The sequence below is a fragment of the Gnatocerus cornutus genome, chromosome 7 (genome assembly GCF_029298725.1).
Source record: "Gnatocerus cornutus isolate USDA-ARS CGAHR chromosome 7, icGnaCorn1.1, whole genome shotgun sequence".
NCBI classification, from domain to species: domain Eukaryota; kingdom Metazoa; phylum Arthropoda; class Insecta; order Coleoptera; family Tenebrionidae; genus Gnatocerus; species Gnatocerus cornutus.
In genome coordinates this window covers 17726874-17754753 of record NC_142239.1, presented here as the reverse complement: position 1 = coordinate 17754753, position 27880 = coordinate 17726874, and the positions used below count along the sequence as shown (strand labels likewise).

Here is a 27880-nt window from a genome sequence, read left to right as displayed (position 1 = left end):
CAAAATTCAAAATCTCTTTATAACCGACTTTTTTTATCAATTTGGACCCCAGGAACATGAATCTCACTTGTAAATTTGGATCTCAGCAAAACGAATCTTAACATTAACGAATTAGTTATCGTTTTATTTAATTTTTAATATTGTGTCTAAAGATAGGATAGGTTTTGGACGTATGTCCTAGCCTGACATAATTTAAATTTTATTTTACGTGGTCAATTTTAAATTTTTCATTTTTAATTTTATTTTTACAAAAAATGCTGCAGACGTACAGATGTACATTTCTGGGAAAAAAGAATACGATAAGATTGCAAACTATGCAATGTTCTATAAACACATTTATTTGTAATACAAATATATAATACATTTGAGAATAAATCAACAATCAACTTAATAGAACAACGCCAGTACCCAGCTCAACACCAACAATTCAAATCGAAAATTTAAGTGCGACATTAACAGGGTGCGTGTCTGCAGTTCAAAAATCGACTTGAAATTTATAAAAGCTTTTATAAATTTCGACATTGAGGGCTCATTCTTAATATTTTTGTACTCCAGACATGGGACACTAAACATTGACACATCAAGTTACATCAAGAGCTATTTCTACTGATCAAATTTGAATTCTTGGTACGAAATTTTGATTTCCTGTACTGGCGAGTAATTGATATATTGTATTGTCGTTCACCGACTAGTTATCTATCACAAAAATTCTTTTGTATTTTGATCTACACATCTAGAAATCAACCAAAAAGACGGTACATCCTCAACATTGATAAATTCTTGACATAGAGCAACATTAATTTGACATCAAACATGGTTGCTGTAATAAATTGATCGTCCTAAGACTAATCAGCGTTCTTTTCCTACTATCACGAGAGAAGCATCTCTATAAAATCAGTCATGGCGAGCGGAAAAGGGATTTTAGGGTGTCAGTCCTACAATCCGTGCTCCGCTTTGATCTAAGAACCAAAACTTGAGCTTTGAAACAAACTGGAAGACCCCCCACTATACAAAAACCCCTCGTCACAGTTCTTCTGGTGGTTTGCTCAGCAAGCATCCTTGGCGTGCTAAAGGGCTGTGCACCACAGTAGGAGCATTCAGGGTGGTGAAATAGCCCCCACTTTTCGGTTTCACATGGCGGTTATTGATTTCCATGTGGACGATCTTCATGAACTCGATTTGCGCGGCGAGCTTCTGGATTTCTTCTTTGAGTTCTTCGTTTTCTTGGTACAAATCTGGAGCTTCTTCCGGTACCAGTCCGATGCCGTTAAGAGAGAAAGACGCTGTGACGCCTCGGGAGCGGGCGCGGTTGTCCCACTGATCGCCTTGGCCTTTTAACACTCTGATGATTTTGGGGGCGAAGACTAAAGCAACGGTCACGCTGGTGGAGAGTTGGGTGCGGATGAACCCGAGCAAATACTTAATATCAGGACCGGCGCGTGGAAAGATAAACAAGCTAAAATTGAGGTGGTAAACGAAGAAGTGACCGAAGAGATTCTTACTGGAAGGCGATCATGAGGATGTTGACGATGGCGATGTTGTAGATCGCGTAGCTAATGAGGCGAGCCTCGTTGAAGAGCGACTCGGCGTTGCGGACGTTGTAACACACACGGATACCCCAAGCTAAGAAGAGGACCTCTCCTGCAACACATCAACTGTTAACTCTCCTGGAGGCTCCTCAACTTACCAATGGCGAGACTGTGATCCCACCAGTTGTAAACACACTGCTTGAATCTCAAGTCTTCGTTGTCGACAATATCTTCGGCTTTGGGGGTGTCGGACAACGTCCACGTCCCCAGGTAGATTAACATGACCAGAAGAATAGGTACCATCCACTGCAACAACTGCTTATCCGTCAACTTCACCTTATGCGCGGATTTAACCCGATAAGTCAAAGAGACCCTCCATGTCTTCATCAGCAGGGCTGTGTAAGTCACGCAGAAACCGAGATGGCGCGACCACTTAGTCGCCACGCAGGAGTAAGTATCCAGAACTGGGAAAATCGCCGCCATCTCCAAGTACATGATGGCGCATCCAAAGAGTGTGATGCTCAGGAAGATAGGACTGGCAACTTTGAACACCTTCAACTTCCGGTGTTGGAACATGTAGATATTGATGATCATAGTACAGAGAGCGCACGTCACGCTGAAGACAAGAAGAGTGATTCGGAAGGGCCAGTGATACGTCGCCAGACATGGAGAAGGGTCTGTGCAGAAATGACAACCTGGAGCACACTGAAGACAACGAAAAATAGAAGACCAAGAGTCTGTGTTGTTTTCAATCTCGTCTTGGTACGACACTGGAACAAGACCTGAAGTGGTGAATAAGTTTCAATAGGAAATTGTAGTACCTTCGACGAGGGTGCCGTTGAACACCCCTCCATAGTGGGGTGAGTAAAACCCCGGCCGACAAACGCAATGATATTTTCCCCGCGACCAATTCGAAGACGCCGTTTCCGGTCGATAAAAGCACTAAAACGCCAACGAATTAATTACCACGATTGGGAACTTTCAAGCTCACCTGAGACGTTGTGTTGTGGCATTTGTGCGTGCCATGGAAGATTGATATCTCGTTAGGACTCGACGAAGCTACCACTTCACATTGGTTGACCTCCAGGTGCGAAACATCCACGTCCAAACTCAGAAAACCCTTCAGTCTGAAATGAACAATGATTGATGAAGTTGAACTTTATTAGGAATCGATAGTTGCACGCTTCTTCCGTGAGGGAATTTTTTCACCTTCTTGGATTTCCGTTGTTTTTGTGTATTGGAGTGCCATCGATTTTTAGGAATTAAGAGAGAGATTTGCATCTTCTGGGGCTTTTATTGCTCATGAATTTTTCAACGTGATTCATTAACGGGAATGAAATTAGGTGCGATTTGGAAGTTTGAAGTTAAGTGGCGGCACTTTTCACTTTCTGGAAACTTACTGGACTTTGGGGCAGCTGTGCTGTTCTCAGAGATTGGGCAAGGCGCGTGGGGTAATGTGGAAAGTTTTTCTAAAGAAAATGGGCGGAAGGAACCCACAGAGGTTCAAAATTTAGATCATGTTTCATTCTTTTCGGATCAATATTTTGGGGCGCATCCACCATTTTGTTATCGAAATCTATTTCTAGGTCCATGAAGGATGTGACTTGTTGCTTGCAGCTTTTACCATTAAATCCACTTCGAGTTCTTTTTATCTCCACAACAAAGGAAAATTTTCCATTGAAACTTGACAATTCCCTCGGACCTACAAGGTCAAATATCGTCTCGTCGCGAACTTTATCGAGGTTTAAAGCGAACTCAAGTGCTTTCCCAATTACGCCAAATCAATGAAATTTTGAAAAATAATTAACCTGAACCTTAATATTAATTCTGCCAAATTACAAAATTATAGTGCAAAGGAGACTTTTTTTGGAGAATTTACCAAAAGCTCTTAAAAAAATTAGTTAAGGGTTTGAAACCCGGTAATTTTTACTTATTAACTCTGCAAAATTATATGGCAAAACAGACAAATTTTGGAATTTTTTATTTTGAGAATGAACCAATAAAAAATCATTAAAGCCTGTAACTCTCGTAATTTAAACGCCACAGCATTAAAATTTTGGAAGGTTACTAATTTCCTTCTGTCAAATTGGAAAATTGTAGAACAAAAGAAGCAAATGTTAGATTTTTTTTTATTTTGAGTATAAATCAAAAATTTCCAAAAAATTTCATTAGCCTGTAACTCTGGTAATTTTAGTGCCACAGCAATCAAATGTGGGGAGTTTACTAATTTTAAATTCTGAAAATTTATAGAGCAAAACAGATAAAATTTTGAATTTTTTTATATTTTGGGGATAATTCAAAAACTCCTTAAATAACATAGAATGTTAAGGGCTGTGAGTTTTATAATTTTAACGCCATTGTAATGAAATTTTGAAAAGGTTACTAATTTGAACTTTCTTATTAATACTGCCAAATTGCAAAATCATAGAACAAAGAAAACAAATTTTGGATTTTTTTTATTTTAAGAATGGACCAAAAACCCCTTAAAAATATGTTAAGGGCTGTAATTTTGGTAATTTATACGTTTCATCAATGAAATTTTCGGATGTAACTAATTCGGCCTTGCTTATTAACTCTGCAAAATTGCATAATTATAGAACACAAAACAAAAATTTTGGGAATTTTTATTTCGAGGCTAAAACAAAAAATGTGAAAGAAAAACATTTAAACCTGTAATTTTGGTAGTTGTAACACCACAATATTAAAATTTGGGAAGAGTACTAATTTGGACTTGCTTATTAACTCCGCAAAATTGCAAAATTATAGAGTAAAAGAAACTAATTTTGGAATATTTTACTCCGAGGCCAGACCAAAAATTAAAAAAAATATATTAAAGCCTGTAACTCTTACAATTTTAACGCTACAGCAATCAAATTTGGGGAGATTATTATTTCAGACTTGCTAATTAACTTTGCCAAATTGCAAAATTATAGAGCAAAGAGACCAATTTTAGGTTTTTTTTATTTTGAGGACAAACCAAAAATTTCAAAAAAATTATTAAATCCTGTAACTCTGGTAATTTTAACGCAATCCAATAAAATTTGGGGGGTTACTAATCTGAACCTTCTTAATTAATTCTGTTAATTGCACAATTATAGAACAAAGGAAAAAAATGGACTTTTATTTTGAGGTCAAACCAAAAATGTCCAAGAAACTCAATAAAGATTGTAACTTTGGTAATTTTAACGCCAAATCAATGAAATTTTGGAAGGTTATTATTATTAATGTGGATCTGATTATTAACTCTGCCAAATAGCACAATTACAGAGCAAAAAAAAATTAATTTGGGATTTTTTAATTCTAAAACAAACAAAAAAAATTAAAAAAAACATTAACGCCTGTAACTTCGGTAATTTTAACACTACGGCATTGAAATTTGGGGAGGTTACTAATTTTAGACTTTCTTCTTAACTCTGTCAAATTGTAAAATTGTAGAGCAATATAGACAAATTTTGGAATTTTATATTTTGGGGATGAACCAAAAACTCATTAAATATTGAAAGCTGTAAGCCTGATAATTTTAATGTCAAAACAATGAAATTTGTAGAGGTTACTAATTTGGACTTTCTTATTAATTTTGCCAAATTACAAAGTTATAGAGCAAATGAAACAAATTTTGAAATTTTTCTTTCGTCTCCTTTTTATCTCTACAACAAAACAAAAATTCCCATTGAAAAGTTGACAATTCTCTCGAACTTCTAAGGTCAACTCTCGTCTTGTCGCGACCTTTATCAAGGTTTAAACCGAACTCAAGTGCTTTCCCGATTACGCCTTATCATTATTTATAAAAATAATCACATCAAGGTCACAATTAAGTCGACTTAACTCAGTGATATTTACAATGCGCCTGGTGCAGTTCTTGAGTAAGAAAACACCAACAATTACCAAAGTGGGACTCCTTAAAAGTGACGAAGTTGTGGACCTCGGAGTCTCAGGCTCCCTCGTGGAAGTTTTGACTCGTGAAAGAGGTCTTGAGACTCTCACTAGGTAAGAAAACGAAAGTGTGACTTTATGAATGATTGTGATGACTTCAGTCTTGCGACGACAGCAACAACAAGTTTTCCTTTAACTGATGTGAAGCTTCAGGCCCCGGTGACAAAGCCCGACAAGGTTTTGTGTGTTGGCATGAACTACAAAGAGCATTGTAGGGAACTTAAGCAGGCTTATCCCGTTGAACCCATCATTTTCAGCAAGTTTTCCTCGACAATAGTCGGGCCGTACGATGACATTGTCGCTCCGAACTGTACCGAGGTAAATAAAATCGTACTATGAACACCCTGTATCTTGTCATTCTAGGCCCTTGACTGGGAAGTCGAGCTCGTCGTCGTCATAGGCAAAACCGCGAAAAATGTTCCCGCAAACGCCGCGTTTGACCACATCTTAGGATACACAGTCTCACAGCTCGAGATTTAGTCACTCCGCAGAAAAACGGTGGTCAATTCTTACTAGGAAAGTCCATGGACACATTTTGTCCACTAGGTCCTTGCATCGTTACAAAAAAAAAGATCCTCATGATTTAAAATTGAAGACGTGGATTAATGGAGTGTTGAAGCAAAGCGGGTCAACCTCAGAAATGGTGCATCGTATTGATAAACTCATCGAGTATTTGTCGAGGTGAGTTTGTGGTTGGGACAGTGATGGGTTGTAATGGGGTGGTTTTAGGTACATGACGTTGTATCCTGGAGATTTTTGATTATGACGGGGACGCCGAGTGGAGTTGGGTTTTTCAGGAGTCCTCCGGAGGCGTTGAAAGTTGAGGATTTGGTGGAGAGTGAGATTGAGGGAATTGGAAAATATTTAAATAAAGTGATCTGAAGTGATTAAAGTGATAAAAAATAAATAAGTCTATCACAGCAATTATGTCTTGCTTATAAACTCTACACAATTGCAATAGTATAAAGCAAAAGAGACAAATTTTTGTTTTTTTTTTATAGAGATTAACCAAAAACTTAATAATTAATATTCTGCATACACTGATGTATAACAGCTCAAGTTTACTCGAAAAAATAAGCGAGATGTCGATATCAGAAATTTGACATAGTTTTAGTCGTGAATTTTTGTGAAAATTTGCAAATTTCAAATGTAGAAAAATCAAAGAACTTTTTCTTATGTAAAAAATCTCGAGAAAAACGATGGCGCAAACCGCATCTCAATATCTGAAATAGTTTCCGAGATATCAAGCACGAATTGTTTCGAACCTTCAAAAATTTGGCCCTTTGGCAACAACCCAAAAATTCAAACGACCATAACTCAGTTATTTGTTGACGAAAATTGAAAATTCTCATGTTTTTGAATTCAGCGTGACATTTTGCATAAAATGAGCCCAGATTTGTTGAGTTTGCTTAATAAATAAACGAGGCACTGGCCAAAAACTGTTTTGAAAACGTCATTTTAGGGTGATTTTCAATCAATGTTTTCAAAATAAAAACGACGTTTAATAGCTTTGAATTGTACATCAGTCGAAAGAGGAGCTCAAAATCTATCTAGTGGCCAAATTTGAGATCTGTCGACAAATAGTTTACGAGTTATGGCCAAAAATAAAAAAAAATGAAAAATTTTCATCGTTTGAGTCGTAATTTTTTTTCGCGAAAAATCGACTATCGAATTTGGGGCTTTTGAGAACATTTTCTAACGTAAAATGAGCCGAGAAAAAGAATGGCGCAAACCGCATCTCAATATCTCAAACAGTTTCCGAGACATTTAACTTTAAAAATTACGAAAAATGAGGAAAAATGAAAATCAACTTTTCAAAACTTTGATCGGCCATACCTCAGTTATTTGTTGTCGGATCTGAATTTAAATATCAGATTTGGAATCTGCGTAAAATTCTGCGTACACTGATATATAATAACTTAAGTTTACTCTAAAAAATAAGCGAGATATCGATATAAAAAATTTGGCATAGTTTTAGTCATACATTTTTGCGAAAATTTGCAAATTTCGACTGTAGAAAAATCAAAGAACTCTTTCTTATGTAAAAAATCTCGAGAAAAACGATGGCGCAAACCGCATCTCAATATCTGAAATAGTTTCCGAGATATCGAGCACGAATTGTTTCGAACCTTCAAAAATTTGGCCCTTTGGCGACAGCCCAAAAATTCAAACGACCATAACTCAGTTATTTGTTCACGAAAATTAAAAATTCTCATGTTTTTGGATTCAGCGTGACATTCTGCGTAAAATTAGCTCAGATTTGTTAAGTTTTCTTAATAAATAAAGGAGGCATTGGCCAAAAACTGTTTTGAAAACGTCATTTTAGAGTGATTTTCAATCAATGTTTCCAAAATGAAAACGACGTTTAATAACTTTGAATTATACATCAGTCGAAAGAGGAGCTTGAAATCTATCTACTGGCTAAATTTGAGATCGATCGGACAAATAGTTTACAAGCTATGGTCAAAAATAAAAAAATTGAAAAATTTTCATCGTTTGAGTCGTAATTTTTTTTTGCGAAAAATCGATTATTGAATTTTGGGCTTTTGAGAACATTTTCTAACGTAAAATGAGTCGATAAAAAGAATGGCACAAACCGCATTTCAATATCTCAAATAGTTTCCGAGATATCTAACTTTAAAAATTAGGAAAAATGAGGAAAAATGAAAATCAACTTTCCGAAATTTTGATCGGCCATAACTCAGTTATTTGTTGTCGGATCTGAATTTAAATCCCAGATTTGGAATCTGCGGAAAATTCTGCGTCCACTGATGTATAATAGCTTAAGTTTCCTCTAAAAAATAAGCGAGATATCGACATCAAAAATTTGGCATAGTTTTAGTCATAAATTTTTGCGAAAATTTGTAAATCTCGACTTTAGAAAATTCAAAGAACTATTTCTTATGTAAAAAATCGCGACTAAAACGATGGTGCAAACCGCATCTCAATATCTGAAATAGTTTCCGAGATATCGAGCACGAATTGTTTTGAACCTTCAAAAATTTGGCCCTCTGGCGACAACCCAAAAATTAAAACGACCATAACTCAGTTATTTGTTCACGAAAATTAAAAATTCTTAAGTTTTTGGATTCAGCGTGACATTCTGCGTAAAATAAGCCCAGATTTGTTAAGTTTTCTTAATAAATAAAATGGTCAAAAATAAAAAAAATTGAAAAATTTTCTCCGATTGAGTCGGAATTTTTTTTTGCGAAAAATCGACTATGGAATTTTGGGCTTTTGAGAACATTTTCTAACGTAAAATGAGTCGATAAAAAGAATGGCGCAAACCGCATTAAAATTTAAAAATTACGAAAAATGAGGAAAAATGAAAATCAACTTTCCGAAACTTTAGTCGGCCATACCTCAGTTATTTGTTGTCGGATTTGAATTTAAATCCCAAAACGCACCCGAACAATCGACTCGATTGTAATTTTTTATTCATTGGCTGTCCACAACTGTTGTTTATTAGATAAATTGCCAACCGAATTCATTCATGCACAAATATGAATCATTACAATGGAAGTTGATAACAAAACTCTGTATTTGTTGAGTAACTATTTTATTGCGGTTTATTTATTAATTGTGCCCAATTACTGTAGTTTTTATCATCACGCATTAGCAAACAGTTTAATTATTACATAAATAAATATAGAAGTTCAAATACAAGGTTGTAGAATCTCCAATTATGATACTGTGGCCTTGAAAAAAGATAACTAGTTTTCTGCTCGTATTTTAGTTTGTGGCATTTAAAGCTTTCGTTTCGGAATTCTACTATTACGAAATCGCAACAAATAAAAACTAAGAATAGAGTTATTTTCCAAGAAAATTTTGCTCTGAGTAGGACCCTGGAATTTTGGCTATAATCCGACATAAATTTATTTAATCTCCTATTGTAACACGCCCTGAAATTACGACCAATTTTGGTAAATTATAATTCTCTTGACCCCGCTCGTCACGCATTTTATGAGTTATATTTTTCTACTCTATTGTGATGATAATCCTTATCGCTATCATCCTTCACCATTAGATTTATCTACGATTAGCCACCAGTCAAGAATTTTAACACTAATTTAAATTTAAAACAACCTACTTAAACAATACAAAAAATAGAACACAAACAACTTTATCTTATCTCTTACCCTCCACGTCCCGGCGGCGGAATGGGAACGCTGTACGAAGTGAGCCACCTCCTGGATTTGCAGGAATAATAGGGATAAGTCCACCATCCCCTGTACGAAACATTGGGCAAACTTTCCATGAATTTGGGCGAGCGCAGGCCCGGACTAGTGCCCGCGTCTTCATACCATGGATACTCAGCTCCAGGTCTTCGACCCATTTCCAGGAACTCGTCACAGCGCAATTTCCTCGGTTCCCCGACTTCCAGACCTTGGCGTTGCCACCAGGCGCAATTCAGGAGAGTCCCAGTGGTGGCGTTCATGGTGAGAACGCGGGCTGAAAGGACGCTCTGGTCGGAGACCAGGAGGTTCTTGGAGATGGCGCCTTGCAGACCTGCAATAAAGTTTTGTTATCCACTTTTTTTCGCAAAATTAGAACGAGCGTAAATATTGAGATTACGCTGATTTGTTCAAACAAAAGGCCTCATTTCCCAACCAAATCAAATTTTCAATACAGTGCAGATATTAAGATAACTTTATCAACTCTTATCTTTGTGTTTGTATTACGGTTAATCTCTGAAACTTGTAGTTAGTGATACGCCGCAAAGTGAAGCACACCAACCGTGGAAATGTCTCTTTCCAAAAAAATTTAACGTTCGGTCCTGGAAAAAAAAGTAAGTTCAGTTTCGCACCAGTTCACCCCTGAAACGTGTCGTTTTAATTAGGGCCCACTCCCCCAATAAAATCGATACGATCTTCTTAATCCGTTGTAAACATTTTCGTGGATTAGCTCACGTTTGCCTTCGCAAATTCTTGAAACAATGACATTGAAATTCCATTGTTATGATAATAAGATTTATCGTAATCTTGTCACTTTTGTAATGTGTCGAATACCACAGAGGACTGTTTTAGGTCGCGAGCGTATTTTTGCATATTTATCACTGCCGATAAAGAAAATGGGTCCTGACGTCACGACGTTAAGAAAGTGATAAGGGTACTTGTTATCATGGGCTGTGACTCATTTCGTCGGAATTTTTCAAAGAATCAGATGGAGTCATAGTACGATTAGGATCTTCGATTAATTGTTTTAGAATTTTCAGAAAGAAATATCTTTCGTATCTTTTGATGTAGCATTCCTGAGCGAATTCCCGGATTTTCAAAAATATTTCCAACTTCTAAAATTGGTCTAAATTTCAGCTGCAGAAATGAAACCTCCTCTCCCCATCCCCATCCTGAACAACCTGCGATGCGGCCACTGCCGGAAATTCGTCACCTGCGGCCCCGTCCACGTCACTCCAGACAGCAGCATCCTCTGCGGGCGCTGCGCCCGCTTCGCCAAACAAATGTACAGAAACTTGGCCTTCGAAGTCGTGGCTTCCATGTATCGCTATCCCTGCTACTACTGGCCGAAGCACTGCAACAAGCGGCTTCTTTGGGACGAAGTTCTGAAGCACGAAGCAAATTGTCTCTTCCAAAGCGGTTGTAATGTCTTTTGCTCGAGACCCGCGACGTTTTTCAAGTCGGAGAGGAAGTTACCTAATACCACTGGTAAGTCGAACGATGGTGGTTGCAATACTGAGACTTTCTTTGGTAGAAATCCACCTAGAGCACGCCACCGAGGAGGTTCTGGAGCAACTGAAGTGCGTCTCTTGTGAAAGTTACTTGTGCAATAGTCCGGTGTATCTTCTGTACGATGGGAAGAATATTTGTCACCGATGCACGCACTCCAATGGGGTTCCTAAGGGCGCTATTAGGAACCTCTCCTACGAAACTATAGCCACTTCTTTGATTTTTCCATGTACTTATCGGTTAAGAGGTTGCGCCATTCGTATGAAGTTCGGTCGGGAGTTGTGGGGCCATGAGAACGACTGTCCGTACGGTCAGATCTACCAAAAGGTCACGAAGAAGGTGTCCAAAGTCGTCAACAAAAATGGGAAAGAACGGGGAGTTATTGAAACCCACTCTGGGCACATCTGGGGGACCATAACACCACATTCTGCTCTGTTTGCGCCTCCCAAACCCAACAACAACGATGGGAAAATGGTGACCCAAGAAATCCAACAAATTATTAAGAAGAAGCACCAAGAAGAAGTACACGGTTTTGACGCCCAATCCATAGACTCTATCATGAGTAAAGACAGTCTTGTGGACAACATCTCTAGATATACAGGCGACAACATCTCCAGGTCCACAGCTGACAACATCTCCAGAGGAACTTTAGACGGAGTTTCAAGATCCACGATTGATGATCTCTCGAGGTCGTCGTCAAGAAGACAACACCCCAACGACTTTAGGAGGCAGCACAGCGAAAACGACGACTATAGACAATCAGTTTCCGGACAACACTTGGAGGTGCAACCATCACCAACTCCCACAGGCTACAATAAAGTCCATGAAAAGTACGGAAGGGCGTCCCAGGTGGACCCGTACGCCCATCTGTACCATTACCCCCCTGTTTACTACGACCCTTCCTCCAACACCCCGAAACCCGCACTGAAAAAGAACGAGAGCTTCCGCGTAGGTAACCAGGATCTAATCGACGAACTCCGCCTGCGGCAAAGAAAACAATCCGACGATAATCCCTACAACCAATGCAACAATCTCCAGGACTTGCTGGAGAAACACGACGAAGTTAGCGGGAGTTAGTTGTAGCTGGGAGTAATAAACTTTTTTTAATATCAGTGTTTTTATTTGCTAAAGTTTTTCCTGCTGTGTTAGCGATCGATGAATTTGTTTGATGCTTTATTTGGAATGCTACAAGAGATCTTTTGATGCGGCTAACATTTTACAATAGATGAAGCATGAATTTTGTGGTTTTAGACATTGTGAGTCAAAAAAGATAATTTTAGCAGGAATCGATGGCCATGGAGAGATTTATAGTGTTATCGTCATAGCAATTTTAGATTGTTGTTAAGCTAGGTGTAAAAAACAATTAAGTTGTATTGTTAGATAAGTACAATAAAATCGTAAAAAACTTAAAAATTGTTGTTTTAGTGGGATTTTCGAGAAGAAATTGAGTAGTTCTCCTAGTTTTAATTGACGTAATCGACACAATGACGTTTGTGAATGTGTAGTTTTGATTTGAGAATTCTTTAGATTCTCTAAATTTTTTGTTGGTTTCGTAATGGGACTATTTTTGTTTTTGATTTTTTTACTCTGGAATTATCAGGTTTTGAAGATGCTTGATACTGAGTTGTAGATAGAAAATTGTTATCGATGTTAGATGAGTATGTGCTCCAAATTACTAGTATTGTTTGATTTTCTTGATTTTTTAGTTTTCCTCTAATTTTGGATTTCTTTTCATTTATGAATCGTCTAAAGAAGCGTCTAAAAAATTATCTAAAAAATCGTCTAAATAATCGTCTAAAGAATCGTCTGAAAAATTGTTCATAGAATCGTCTAACAAACCGTCTAAAGAATCGTCTGAAGAATCGTCTAAAGAATTGTTTAACAATCGTCTAAAAAATCGTCAGAAGAATTGTCTAAAGAATTGTCTGAAGAATCGTCTCAAGAATCGTCTATAAAGAATTGTCTTTAAAATCGTTTAAAAAATCGTCTAAAAAATCTTCTGAAGAGTTGTCTAAAGAATCTAAAGAATCTAAAGAATCTAAAGAATCTAAAGAATCTAAAGAATCTAAAGAATCTAAAGAATCTAAAGAATCTAAAGAATCTAAAGAATCTAAAGAATCTAAAGAATCTAAAGAATCTAAAGAATCTAAAGAATCTAAAGAATCTAAAGAATCTAAAGAATCTAAAGAATCTAAAGAATCTAAAGAATCTAAAGAATCTAAAGAATCTAAAGCTAAAGACAAAATTTTATATTAAATTCTGTATATTAATAGTTTTATAGCTAAAGATATAAAAGTAAAGTAAAAAAAATTTTTAATTTCAGAACGAAATAAAAATTCAAAAACTTTCTATTAAATTTTGCAGTTCTAATGCTAACGCGGCGAAATTCGGAATACTTATAACTTATAAATTTATAATCATAGAAACGTTTATTAAATGTGTAACACTACGAAATTTTAAAAAAAGAAGAAAGAATTTTAAAGTTTTTTTAAATGCCCCCCCCCAAACTTAAAATTAAAAATTTTATATTAAATTATATAAATCTGATTGTTTTATAACTTCAAGAATAAAATTTGTTGGTTTTGTTACTTTTAGATTGCATTTATAAAGTGTATTAAATTATAAAATCCTAAAGCAAAAATGAAAAAATTTAGATTTCTTTGAGTTCCAAGACGAACTAAAAATAAAACTTTTGTATTAAATTCTGTAAATTTGACAGCTTTAATGCTAAAGCTTTTTACTTTGAATGCGTTTATTAAGAGTATCAAATTACAAAATTTTAGAAAAAAAAGAGAATTTTCGATTAAATTCTACAACTTTGACAGTTTTAATGCTAAAGCTGTGAAAAACAAATTACTTGTTACTTTAAAAACGTTTGTTAAATGTGTTAAATTTTTGAAACAATAACAAAAAAGAAAATAATTTTTGTTTTAAAGAGAAACTAAAAAAAGTTTGATTATTCTTATTATTAACTTATTCTGTAAATCTGACAATTTTAAAGTTATAACAACAAAATTTGGACTCTTCACTTTGGATGCGCTTATTGAGTCTGGTAATTTACAACATTTTAGATTAAAAGAGGAAAATTTTAGAGTTTTTTTTTTCGACGACGAACAAAAATTTCAATTTTTTTGTATCATCATTCAAGGTTTTCAGTCTCAAAGCTAAAGCCGTAAATAACAAATAACTTGTAAAAATCCAAATAATCTAAATAATGCAAATAATTCAAAGAATCCAGAAAACCCAGAGAATCCAAAAAATCCAAAAAATCCTAAAAATCAAATTGAAAAAAGCCAAAAAGCCCATAATAAATATACAAGAAAACTAGCGAACCTAGACAAATTATTGTTAGAATTCTCAGCATTTCCAGTCCTCTGCAATTTCCATTTTTAAGATCCTTTGCAACAGATCTATTTCTAGCACAACCGGCAAAGCAAACAGAAACTAGCCGCTTATTATTCAACGGAAGCTCACAAGAACAAAGTAAATTAAATCGAATAATTTCCTCTGAATACAAAATGCGTCGTTCTCACATTTATATGTAGGTACAAAATTAAATAAAACAAATTCGCTTTTCCCCTCGCTGTGGCGTAAATAAAAAGAAAATAAAATATCGCAAGAGCATATTTGTGGCGTTCGCCTCTCGAACGCTCCGTGTCTTGAATTACGGCCTGAATGTCTTCTAAATTAGTTTGATTAAATTACTGAACATACAGTCGATTTATTCTAACCACATGCAAAACGGGTGCCCTTTAACAGGTGTTCTCCAGTTCAATAGAGTGAATTTATTGCTTGAAATTTAGTTCGCTTTTCAAGTGACGTTCTAATGGAATTGTTCGTAAAAAACACTCCGGACAAGAGAAGCTTTTTAAACTCAATTATCTTAATGCTAAGGTGATGGCATTTTCGCTTTAATTATATCAACTTTATTAACTAAAACAATCTTGTTAACGTAATCACAGCTCTGAAAACAGAATAAATCCTCAAATTACGTTATAAAAAGATTTTTCCTCAACAGCGTGTTTCATGCGGGCTTTATGACCTATAAATCGAGAGAAAAATAAAGCGAGAAATTTCGAAACATTTTTGTGCTTGTTACGTCCTAAAAATACTCATAAATTAAGATATTTCTAGTTTGAAAATCAAAATTTATTTTTGCCATTCAACGTTAATGAGGGAATTGCAAGACAGACACGGGAATTTGCGGGAGCGTCGAGGACTTTAGTGATTAGTGACAGCTTTATGGAAGCTCTCCAAAGTTATTTCAACCATACAATGCTTGTTGAAGGTTCCTTCAACTGAGGACGCGTTCTAATGGGATTTCGTGTCGAGTAATGCCGTCAAAGAGAACCGAAAATGAAGAAGAAAAAAACTGATTTGCAAGGAAAAGGAGTGGAATTTCTTTCAACACAATTATCATAAAATTAACTTGGAGAGGTAAAAATGGTGGAGGCGCCGGGCAATTTTTTGGTCTTACCGTTGTGGTGCGCCACCCCCAGCTCTTGCAGCAGGACGGCGGCGAAGTCCGCTTTTTGCCTCGCGGATTCGAAGCGCGCCGTTGCTAAAGGTACACTTAACGATCGGAATTTCTCGGTGACACAAAGCGAGCCCAGACTGTTCGTCGCCACGTCGTGGATGGCCTGAAGACTGTCTTCTAGATCTTCCTACAAGAAATGTTGGAGTCGCGGTGTGGTTTGTGCGATTTTTACCTTTTTCACGTGTTCGCTTCCTCCGACAGGTGCCAGAGCGATCGCCACTCCCATGACGAATGTCAGAGTCCTCCAGACAAATCCTTCCTCCATTACGCATCCTCATTGGTGCTGAAAAGAAAAACTTTGTTGAAAAAGTGGCTCTGGCATTTAAAAAAAGAGTTCCGTGTAAAGAAGGTCAATTCGCACATCAACCTGAAATAAAAGGGGCGAAGGGATTCATCGGTGCGGTCGGATGTTGCCTTCACACTCGGTTTATCTGAAACAGTGGAGGTAAGCTTGAAAAGCACACGCAGGAAAATTACCCAAGCGATCACACGGTTCAGTGAGCAAAGCTACATTGTTCGTGTTATGATATATGTCAATCAATTGTGCTTACTTATGAAGGCAGATGCCTTGCTGAAATTGAACGGGTGTTGCAGGAGACACCATGAAGGAGTTTTTCAAAGCGTGACCAATTGGGGCTGTTTCAGTTTCGCCATCCTGTGGAAAAACCTTTTAATTAGTTTATGAAAGACTATTCAAGGGAAACTCTAATTTTAGAAATGGAGGATTGTTTATATTTCAGGTAGCTGCTGAAACCTTTCTCGGGACATCGCTTTTCCAATCGATATTGTAATTTCTAATTATCACACGCTACAATTGAATTATCAGATTGATCGTATTATGCTAATAGAGTGACAAACCAAGCGTTGTAATTATAGAATTTACACAAAGAGGGTTTAAATTCTACAAAGTAAAATTTACAAAATCGAGGCTACATCAAATCAGAAATCTAGTCTCGTTTCCGTCGGAATTCCGGGGATATGAGACAATCGGAAATCACCATTTTAGCTGTTTTCACTCGAGTTCCTTTGTAATACTAAGTCGGAATAAAAATAATGCAAAAAAAGGATAAATACATATTTCCTCTAAAATTTTCAAAAAACTTCTCTTCTGTTGTATAATTCTGTAGTTTGACACGATTAATTGCGGTGGTTAAAAAATTTTGGACGAAATTCATTTCTAAAGTAGAATGTCTTCCTTATTTCTTAAGATCCAGATTAAAAAATATTCTTAGAAATTAATTTTTAAAACTTTCATTTTGAAGACAAACTATGTTAAAAATGTTTATCTGTTCTAATTAAACACCGTAAGTTTGTCTGTTTTCGTTCTTTAACAATAAAATTTAAAAGATTTACTGCTTTTAATTTGTTTATTAACTGTACAAAATTCCAAAATTTTAGAGCAAAGAACAGAATTTTTAGAAATTTTTCTTTTGAAGACGAATCAATAATGTTCATCAGTTTCTATTAAATTCTGTAAATTTGACAGTTTTGGTCTTAAAACAGTAAAATTTGGAGGTTTAACCACTTTTAATTTGTTTATCAACTGTGCAAAATTCCAAAATTTTATAGCCCTACACAAATTTTTTAAAAATTTTTATTTTGAAAACAAACCCAAAATGTACACCAGTTTCTATTAAACACTGTAAGTTAGAAAGTTTTTGTCTTAAAACAGTAAAATTTGGAAGTTTGGATTTTTTTCAATTTGTTTATCAACTGTGCAAAATTTTATTGCCACACACAATTTTTTTAAAAATGTTTATTTTGAAAACAAACCAAAAATGTGCACCAGTTTGTATTAAATACCGTAAGTTTGGCAGTTTTTGCAAACAGTGAAATTTGGACATTTTGGTATTTTTGACTTGTTGAATTGTAAAAAATTTCAAAATTTTATAGCCATACAAAGAATTTTTAGAAATTTTTATTTTGAAGACAAACCAAAAGTATTTATCGATTTATATTAAATACCGTTTGGAAATTTTTACCCTAAATTAAAAAAAATTGAAAATTTTATTACTTTGCGCTTATTTATCAACTGTATAAATTCCAAAATTTTAAAGCCTTGCATAGAATTTTTAAAAATTTTAATTTTGAAGACTACCAAAAATATCCACAAGTTTCTATTAAATATCGTAAGTTCAGAAGTTTTTGCCCTAAATTAATAAAATTTGGAGGTTTCACTACTTTTGACATGTTTATTAACTGTGCAAAATTTCAAAATTTTAGAGACACACACAGAATTTTTAGAAATTTTCTTTTTGTCCATATTAAATTAGTCCATATTCTTTCTTACGTAACTTCTTAAGGACAAGAGATAATAACGTGGTTAACACCGCGTTAGAAAGCAAAAATCTCAAACTATAGAGTGACATTTTACAATAAAAAATTAGTGTACCTACCAATTTAAAAGTTTCTTGCAAAAAGTGTCAAAAAGTCTTTCGTTTTTTAAAATGTTTATCAGTTTTTCTCAAATATCTTGACAAAAACTATTTCATTGGAAAGCGTATTTAATTTCCTTTTTTAATGATTTATTGTAGAGTTTCATAATTTAACAAATTGTTAAGCAAATCTGAAAAATCATTAAAATGAACAAGGGGTACTCAAAAAAAACTTATTTTACAAATATTTTTAAGTCCTGATCTATTGAAGCAAAACGGGCTTCAGAATAAGAATCAGGAAGCAATTCTACCTTAGAATTATAAATTATTATTTTGAGTGGATTTTCAATGTTTAATATTTTGAAAATTCATCCTAGTTTACTTCTCGAAATTTGCTCCCGCTCCGGATATAATGTGCGAAAGACCCAGAAATTCCAATTCCAGCTGCTTCGATTGTAAAATGCAACTTTCCGCAATATTGATTTCAACTAACTAAACTTTCAGTGGTTGCATGCAAAATTGTATTATAAAATACTAAATAAACACCAAATTGCGCCCAACAATGCCTAAAACCACGCCAAACAAAAACTGAATTTTCTGCATTTACTTAAGACCTCCGAAATCCGATTCCTTTTACGATTTTCAATCTCTGCTCTAGTTTCTGAAATTTGAGCACCGGAAATAATAAAATTTGAGCTGTTTTGATGCAACTCTCTCAGGTTTCTGCTGATGCAGGTAGAATTTGAGCTTTCACGTGAAATTATGCACAAAATAAGCTTAAATTAAATAGTTTGCCGAGATTCGAAGTCAGTTAATAAACCGGCATTCAGATCTCTGTGTTGTATTAGTTTTACTTATAAAATTTAATAAACTCGAAGTTATTATAATTTTAGCCCGGCGCATCCACCAATTTTAATTATATTAAAATTCAGATTACTGCAAATAAATTATTTTAAATTAAAGTTAGCGTTATTGTGGGCGGATCTTAATTATTGTTGCTTCAAGTTCTTGTTAATCTCCAAATATTTCTTTATTCATTTAAAGCCGATCTCTACGCGCTGCTGCCAATTCATTTTTAATTAACAAGCCTCGTGAATGAAAGCACATGTGTATACATTTAAAAGCTTGATTTTGCCTAAAAGCTGCTTATGATATATGGGGAAAACCTTTGATCCTTCTTTCAGCGCGACCACTTTTATGAAATGTTCCGGTCCGAGAAAAATTAATTCGAATTAAATTCAGACTCGTGTGCTCAAAAAACGGGCGCTGCAACTTTTTTATGGACAACATTAAAATTCAGAGCACGTTTGTGATGAATTTTAGCTAAGCTGGTGTTGTGGGGGCACCGTGGAAACGAAATTCTTTCTCTGCCATGCAATTTAAATATTATTGATTGTCAAAGCCACGAAAAAATGACTCCGCGGTTACATTCAAATCAAAATTTAATTAGCTGACTACATAAAGTCCGTCAACAAAGCACTTTGTGCCGCGGAAACCCAATAAAAGAACAAAGTGCTTGATGAACATTTTTCAGGCTTCCAGCAGTAGCAAACAGTCAAAACCTAATTTAATTGCACGTCAATCTTCCATCATTGCTTTTATAATCAAATCTTAATTGACGTGAAAGCAACAATGTTGGCACCACTTGTTGAGTGCCGCTGTAGGTACACAACGTGGAATCGATGTCTCCCGCCCACGGCCGGCGGCAAGGGGAGGAGGGAAGCGAGCTCCGGGACTACTGGCCCGGAGGATTCCCGGAAAACTACCACAGGCGAATTAAAATTGATAAAAAAACGGTGGCGACTCAATTTTCTACATCAATAAGACAGTGAGCTGCGTTCTAATGAACAGTTAGAGCCCCCCGGATGTTTTTCGGTTGAATGCAAATGCTCGAATGCAAATAAAACGAGACTGGGCAAACAGCAGGATCGAGTTTCGCGACGCTGTTGACACGAATGGGTAGAGCCGGATCTGGTATACTTTTTCCAAGTTAACGAGCTGTCATTGAAGAGTTGCTTAAGCGATTTCCAATTCCCAATTCACGCGAATTATCTGCGTTTACGCCAAGTATGAAACTGACAGAACAATTAACGATGTAATAATAGAGAGATATTCTCTTTGAGAGAGACGTGTAAACACGCCGTGGGAAGTCTGACAACAGAAATCTCTAATTAACGGATTACCCCTGGAATTTTCGAAATTTTGACACGAGTTTGTCAACAAGGGCGTAAATCCGGGCGACTCGCCAAGTCTGGTTTGATTTTAAAATCCTGAGGGAATTTTTTACCAGCGAATAAAAAAGTCGTATTGTTTAACCGCCGTCGACACCTCAAGCTGCTGTAAAATCAGATTTATATTTATAACTCCATTCCGGGCCAAATTTAAATGACTTGAATTATTTACTCCCGTTTTTCCCAAACTACATTACCCATAAACAATCCTCCAATTCGACTTTCTCAATTCCAGAAGCTTCGCCTCGCTCCTGTGGGATTTTTCCTCAGAGATGATAGACACGTTTCAAACTTTAAGGGTTGGGTCCCGCAGGATCTCAAAGTTTTTGTTTGTTCTCTCCTCTTGGATCACCTCTTTAATTACATGCACCTTGTTGTTTGATATAAACGCGAGACAGTTTTTCAAGGTAGAATTAAAATGTTCATTTCGCCGAGATTAATCGCTTTCAACGAGCTGTTGGAACGGGAGAAAAGTTAATTGAAGTTGAGCTTATTGCACTTTGAAGAATACGATAAAGATGGAGACGCACTTTTTCGGTGAAATGACGCAATGCGGGGATAGAGAGATTTGTCTGTGTCGGTGATGTTTATTAATTATGCGAATTTATGTCGGTTCGGTTGGTATCAGTGATCGTTGCCGTGGGAGGGAATTACTGGATTTCTCGGGTTGTCGTCATTAATCAAGCAAAAATAGCAAGTGGTGTTGCATTACTCAAATTAAGCTCTTTAATAGCTGATACTAGAGACTCAAATAGGAGTTTTATTGGTAATAGTCGGCGCCTCCACCATTTGTGTAATTATTTGAAACCTTATTTCCTTCTTGTTTTTCCTATTTGAAGATTTAAAAACTTTATCACATTTGCTTCTTATTCTTTCTTTATTCTTGATGTTTTTTTGAATTCCAAAAATCATTTTTACTTACTTGTTTTCTGTGTTTTAAGTCCTTTTTCTGCTTTTTTTGGTTGTTTTTTTGGAATGAGGGTCGTTTTTCTTTCATTTTCTTTTTCAGATTTGTCTTCGTTAACTTTCGTATTAATTTCCATAAATGATATCGAAACGAAAAATAAGTAAGCAAATACGGAAAAATCCAAATAAATTCCGAAATAAAATTTAAAAAATCAGAACGTTTTTTAAAATGTCTGAAATGACTTAAAAGATCTAAGAAACATGTAAAATATATCTGAGGGTTTTTAGTGTTTCGCGGAATCTGAAGAATGAGACAATTTCGGAGCCTGAAATCCGCAGAATGTAAATAAAAAGATTCTAAATTATTCAGAAAAGCCAGGAATCTGAGGATTAGAAAATCACAGAATTGTTGTTTTCTTTCGCATTCCAAAAATCATGTTTACTTGTTTTCTGTATTTTGAGTTTATTTTCCGCTTTTTGTTGGTTTTTGCAACTGCAGATAATTTTTTCCTTTTATTTTTCGTCCTTTTTTTTCATTTTTTTTTTCAGATTTGTATTCTGTTTACTTTAGTATCTATTTCCATAAATGAAATCGAAGCGAAAAGTAAGTTAGTAAATACGGAAAAATCCAAAACAATTTCGAAATAAAATAAATAATAATAATTTAAAGAATACGAAAAACCTGAAAAATTGGCAGAAGTTGAAGAATATGAAAAATCTAAATCTGATGATAAATTTCCGATGTTTAAAAATTAAAGTTCAGACTCTAATGAATCAGAATGTCGTGTCTTAAAATATCTGGAATGACTTGAAAAATGTAAAAGCTAAAGGAAACTGAAGGGTGGAAAAAATTTGAAGCCTGAAATCCGCAGAATGGGAATAAATAGGATTTAAATTGTCCAGAAAATTTAGGAGTCTAAAAATTAAAAAGTTACAGAATCTGTATAATCCAACTAAAAAATAACGCACTTTACTTCTTAGTCTTTCTTCTTTGTTGTAGTTTTTAATGAGTTTCAAAAATTATTTTATTTGTTTTCTGGGTTTTGAATCCTGCTTTTGGTTGGTTGTTGAACTTGAACGTGCACATAATCGAAAAGTAAGTTTGTAAAGACGGAGAAATCCAAAAGAAGTAAAAAATAAAATAGATAAGCTGCAGAATACAAAAAACCTGAGGAATTGGCTAAACTGGACGAATATTAAAAACATAAAGTTGAAGATAAATCACCGATATTTGAAAATTAAAGTTCATACTCTCGAGAATAAATAATAAATAAAAAGGATCCAAATTATTCAGAAAATCCAGAGAAATCTAAAGGCTAAAAAATCACAGAATCTGGATAATCCAACTTAAATTTTGCGGACTTCGCTTCTTATTTTTTCTTCTTTCTTGTTGTTTCTTTTTGTTGTCGGTATTTTGAGTCCTTTTTCCGCTTTTGGTTGGTTTTTCGAACTCCATTGAATTTTTCTACCTTCTATTTCTTTAATTTTTTTATTGTCTTCATTCATTTCTTTTTTAAGATTTGTTTTCTGTTATCTGTCGAATTTATTTCTAGAAATAAAATCGAAACAAAAGTAAGTTCGTAAATACAAAAACAATCCAAAAAAATCCGAAATAAAATTAATAATTCGTAGAATACAAAAAAAAACAGAAAAATTAGAAAAACTTAAAGAATAAGAAGAATCTGAAAATAAAGAAGATCGAATCTTCGATGTTTGACAACTAAAATTCAGAATCTCGAGAATCAGAAAGTCGTCTCTTAAAATATCAAGAATGGCTTGAAAAATCTAAGAAACGTGCGAAGGATCTGAGGAGCTTAAAGTGTTCCACGGGAACTGAAGGATGAGAAAATTCCGGAGCTTGAAATCCGCAGGATGTGAATAAATCTAGAAAATCCAGGAATCTAGAGATTAGAAAATTACAGAATCTGGATAATCCAACTAAAAGTTTGCGCACAATTTTAAAAGCACAACAAAACATTACAGCGCTCTTTTATCTAGTCGGCATAAAATGTAAATTAAAAATGGTGGATGCGCCAGGTCAACTATCATGTTTAGTGACCAATAAAAAGCTGTTTATTCCTTTCGCGGTCACGCGACAAGCACTCTTTTAGCTCTGCCTCTTCAATGTTATTATTTTTACATTTTCCGCATCCCGCATTAGAAAGACCTCATTTCTGATTATTTTCTTTCGGGAGCTGATTGGTTTTTCCACAAAGAAATACATTTCGCTCCCGGCTCTTCCGACACGAGAAAATATTTTTCCAGGGCGTTTTTCCCGAGCAGTGTTGACGCAAATGAAATGTAACTGTCACGTCCCCAATCGTTTTTTGTTGGAGAAATTGCGCCGTCGAACTCGGAATTTAATTGCAGTTGCAATTATAACAGAATATTCATTGGCTTCAAATTATGGCGGATGCAGTTGATCGTAATTACGGTGATGGCAGTTTTATTGATGCGAAAGTAATTAAAATGATTGGAGAATTAGTTTAATTTAAGGAAATGGTGGAGGCGCCGGGCGAGATTTAAAAATAGTCAATAATTTTCCCTCCTGCTCTACATTCCGCGCGTTTTCAACCCCCATTTCTCAGAGACGTGACTGTCGACGAATCTCACCTCATACTTTTCTGAAATAATAATTTTGCGTTCACGCCGGAAACGTAAGTGACGTTAAAAATCCACTTCCCGGACTATCACGCTCGCGGAAAGAAATAATCGAATTCAGGCTTGAAGAGGATTTCTTGTTTGCTTTTCATTCCCTCCATTTAACTCATCCAGATCATCCCGGAACAAAGCCGATGTTGGGGGCTGTGATAATAACGCCCGAAATGAGAAGGGAAAAAAGGTAAATATTGGGTCAATTTAGTCAAAATTCTTTCTAATGTGAAAAAAATGGCGTCATCATTTTTGCGAGCATCATTAAGGCCACCTTAAGCACCAATCAAGAGGCAGAACTCCAATAAAGCTCCCAGCAAACAAATTTGACGTCTGACAGGCACGTCCTTATCGAAAAGTACTCTTTTGTGGTGGAAGTATTGCGCAGCAATATATGATCAGACACGTATCGGATCGATGTTCTAATATGATAAGTCTTCAATGGATTTTTGACGTTAACATCTACGGAAATATTACCAGAATTTTAGTCACCGCGGATTTCCCACCTGAATAGAGCTTTTAGTGAGGAAAATTAGAAATTCCTTTAGACCGGAACTTCACTATGGAAGTGTGAAACTCATATATCATGCATTAAAGAATTTTGTTTAATTACAGAATGCCTAAAGGGGATATGTGGGTGAATCAGAAATGATAAATTCTTTTCATGTTGAGATAGTGCCTGGAATGTCGACGATGGGGGCGCCTGGGGATTTTTTATAATTGAGGTCATGTTCATTCAAGGGAGTTTTATGCTAAAACTTTGATAGAAACTGAGCAGGAAGGATTCAGGTCAAGTTTATTGATAATTTCCAATTAAATATTCAATTTCTTTACCTAGTGAAAAAATTTGTTAATACTTTTCGTATATTTTTTATTAAAATACTTTTGCATTCATTAGAAATTTCAAGTTTGTTAAATTGTCTCGATTTCTGTAGACAAATAAAACTAAGAAAAATCTAAAATTCTGTTTTCTGTCCTAAAATTCTATAATTATTTACCCCACTTAACAGAACCGTCACAACTAATAAAGTCTGCAAGTTTCAACCTTTATCATTAAAGGTTCGATAATTAGGCAATTCATTACAAAATGCTTAAATCATACTGAAATATTTTAGATCTTGTTTAAATAAAAATTCTGTGTTTTTTGTTCTAAAATTCTGTAATTTTGTACACTTAATAAATCTGTCCTAACGAATAAAGTCTTCAAGTTTCATTGCTTTATTATTAAAGGTACGAAAATGAAGGAATTTATTACAACAAAAATTTTAGATCTTATTCAAATAAAAATCTCTAAAATTTGTGTTTTTTGTACTATTATTCTGCAATTTAATACACTTTACAAAACCATTTCAGCTAACAAGGTCTTCAACTTTAACTCCTTTATAACTGACGCCACTAAAGTTAAAGAATTTATTACAAAATGCCTAAAACAATTATATCTTATTCAAATAAAAATTTCTAAAATTTGTGTTTTTTGTTATAAAATTCTGCACTTTTGTACACTTTTTAGAATTGTCCCACCTAAAACAATTTTCAAGTTTTATTGAAAATACGGAAAGTTGGAATTTTTTAGGAAATGCTTGAAAAAAATTAGAAGTAGATCTTGTTAAAACAAAAATTCCTAAAATTTGTGTTTTTTGTTCTAAACTTCTACAATTTTGTACACTCTACACAACTGGTCTAGGAAATACAATCTCCAAATTTCATTGCTTTATCATTGAAAATACGAAAATTAGGATTTTTTTACGAAATGCTTTAAAAAATTTAGATCTTCTTCAAATACAATTTTTTTAAATTTTGTTTTTTGTTCTAAATTTTTACAATTTTGTACACTTAATAGAACTGTTGCAGCTAATACAGTCAACAAAGTTTCATTGCTTTATCATTGAAAGTACGAAAATTAGAAATTTTTTACGAATTGCTTAAAAAAATGTAGATTTAATCAAACAAAAATTTCTAAAATTTGTGTTTTCTGCTCCAAAATTCTGTAATTTTGTACACTTAATAAAATAATTACATTTGATAAAATTTTCAAGTTTCATTGCATTATTAAAGAAGTTACGGAAGTTTTTTTACAAAATGCTTAAAAAAATAGATATTATTTAAATACAAATTTTTAAAATTTGTGTTTTTTGTTCTAAATTTCTTCAATTTTGTACACTCAACAGAACCGTTCCAGCTAATACAATCTCTAAGTTTCAATGCTTTATCATTGAAAATACGAAAATTATGATTTTTTTACAAAATGCCTAAAATCATGTAGATTCCGAAATTTGTGTTTTTTGTTCTAAAATTCTGTAATTTTGAACAGTTTACAAAGTTGTCACAACTAACATTATCTTCAAAATTCATTGCTTTTCATTATAGATACGAAAATTAAAAACTTTTTACAAAACTTAAAAAATTTAGATCTTATATTCAAATCAAAATTTCTAAAATTTCTGTTTTTTGTTCTAAATTTCTTCAATTTTGTACACTCAACAGAACCGTTCCAACTAATACAATCTCCAAGTTTCATTGCTTTATCATTGAAAATACGAAAATTAGGATTTTTTTACGAAATGTTTTAAAAAAATTAGATCTTATTCAAATAAAAATTTCTAAAATTTCTGTTCTTTGTTCTAAAGTTTTACAATTTTGAACACTTTACAGAACTGCCTCAGCTAATACAATCTCCAAGTTTCATTCCTTTATCATTAAAAATACGAAAATTATAAATTTTTAACAAAATGCCTAAAATCATGTAGATTCTGAAATTTGTGTTTTCTGTTCTAAAATTCTGTAATTTTGTATATTTAATAAAACTGTCACAACTAATGAAGTGTCCAAGTTTAATTACTTTCTCATTGAAAAAACGAAAATTAAGGAATTTATTACAAAATGTTAAAAATTTAGATTTTTTTATCAAATAAAAATTTTTAAAATTTCTGTTTTTTGTCCTAAAATTCTAACAGAACTGTTAGAGTTAATAAAATCTCCAAGTTTCACAGTGGGACCACAAAAGTTAAAAAAATTTAATTAAAAAAATTCTGAAAATTTTTAGTTTAGGAATTTTAAATTTTTTTCAAAACGAAAGATATTTGAATTTCTCGTTAACGTTCCATTTCTGTCTTAATTTGAAAATCCAATACATCACCTCTCGCAAGTTTGAAGCATTTGGAGAACTAAACGAATACAATTCCTCGACGATTGAAAAAAAAACTATAAAGTTACTACATACTACAATTAGAATCAAAAAGTTCAATCGAGCAGCTCTCATTTCTTTGAGTTGAAAAATGTTTTTTCACTTTGGTGGATGCGCCGAATCCAATCCAACAAAAACTTTCATTTAATTTGATTTCTCTCAAAATGAAACACAACCGACAGCAAAATTACACACAATATAAAAACAATAAATCAATCGATATCAGATGAAAAGAAAATTGGTTACCGAGTCTACTTCCAATGTATTGTGTACACGTGCCTACAGTTATGTTTACTTGCTTTAAATATTAAAGGACAAAAAGGATTTACGACAGCTGTCACAACGTGAAAAAGCTCCTGAAAGTCCTATAAAACTATTGATATCCATCATAGCCATTTCCTGTTTTCGTCACAATAAAACCACAACTTCCTCGTAGTAATAGCTGTCGTTACAAATCCTCACTATTTTGTACGCATAGAAAAACAACTTTGATTTCAAAACAGCGCTAATCGATACAAAATTAATGAGAAATTTTATTAACTCTTGACATTAATCGCACCACCTGCAAACAAATCGTGGATATCAAGCGACGATAAAAGTAAAGAAACCCGATAATTAAAGCCAAGCTGTCTTTTCTCGCTCAATTAAAACCATCTGTTGATGTGCTGTTCTCGTAACCTTTCAATTGAACCCAATTACCGCAGGAATATGCCGTTTTTTCTGTTCTTACCTTCCTCGAGTTTGGGGCCACGTTCATTCACTGTCACTTATATTCATGATTGAGAAAGTCGCGTTTTTTCGGCGAGATCGCAGGCCTTGTGCTCCAGACCTGTAAACGCGAACTGAATT

The 27880-nt window shown here is 34.4% G+C and overlaps 2 protein-coding genes and 1 pseudogene across 3 annotated transcripts; 2 read left to right on the top strand and 1 right to left on the bottom strand.

Moving 5' to 3' along the window:
• Window positions 1–305: 305 nt before the first annotated feature.
• Window positions 306–27880, bottom strand: LOC148171924 (putative G protein-coupled receptor CG31760). Its single transcript, XM_088040841.1, has 10 exons — window positions 27762–27880; window positions 16235–16338; window positions 15856–15966; window positions 15624–15810; window positions 9602–9971; window positions 2521–2656; window positions 2351–2471; window positions 1688–2299; window positions 1503–1641; window positions 306–1456 (listed from the first exon to the last, which is right to left on the bottom strand). Exons 3-10 carry the CDS (start codon window positions 15946–15948, stop codon window positions 1024–1026), a joined length of 2091 nt encoding a protein of 696 aa, XP_087896967.1. The 5' UTR covers window positions 15949–15966; window positions 16235–16338; window positions 27762–27880; the 3' UTR covers window positions 306–1023.
• On the top strand, window positions 5344–6386 carry LOC148171926 (oxaloacetate tautomerase FAHD2B, mitochondrial-like; annotated as a pseudogene). Its single transcript, XR_015770348.1, has 4 exons — window positions 5344–5516; window positions 5564–5780; window positions 5826–6143; window positions 6192–6386. The product of XR_015770348.1 is annotated as an oxaloacetate tautomerase FAHD2B, mitochondrial-like (transcript).
• LOC148171925 (uncharacterized) lies at window positions 10141–12258 on the top strand. The gene is made up of 3 exons (XM_088040842.1): window positions 10141–10251; window positions 10775–11125; window positions 11172–12258. Exons 2-3 carry the CDS (start codon window positions 10783–10785, stop codon window positions 12221–12223), a joined length of 1395 nt encoding a protein of 464 aa, XP_087896968.1. The 5' UTR covers window positions 10141–10251; window positions 10775–10782; the 3' UTR covers window positions 12224–12258.

Excerpts from the sequence above, each read along its gene's own strand:
- LOC148171925 (XM_088040842.1), top strand. The coding sequence starts at position 10,783 with ATGAAACCTCCTCTCCCCATCCCCATCCTGAACAACCTGCGATGCGGC. Across the intron at positions 11,126-11,171 it reads GAAGTTACCTAATACCACTG|AAATCCACCTAGAGCACGCC; the intron begins GTAAGTCGAACG and ends TTTCTTTGGTAG.
- LOC148171924 (XM_088040841.1), bottom strand. The coding sequence starts at position 15,948 with ATGGAGGAAGGATTTGTCTGGAGGACTCTGACATTCGTCATGGGAGTG. Across the intron at positions 2,657-9,601 it reads CCGCCGCCGGGACGTGGAGG|ACTGAAGGGTTTTCTGAGTT; the intron begins GTAAGAGATAAG and ends TGTTCATTTCAG. Across the intron at positions 1,642-1,687 it reads GGATCACAGTCTCGCCATTG|GAGAGGTCCTCTTCTTAGCT; the intron begins GTAAGTTGAGGA and ends GATGTGTTGCAG.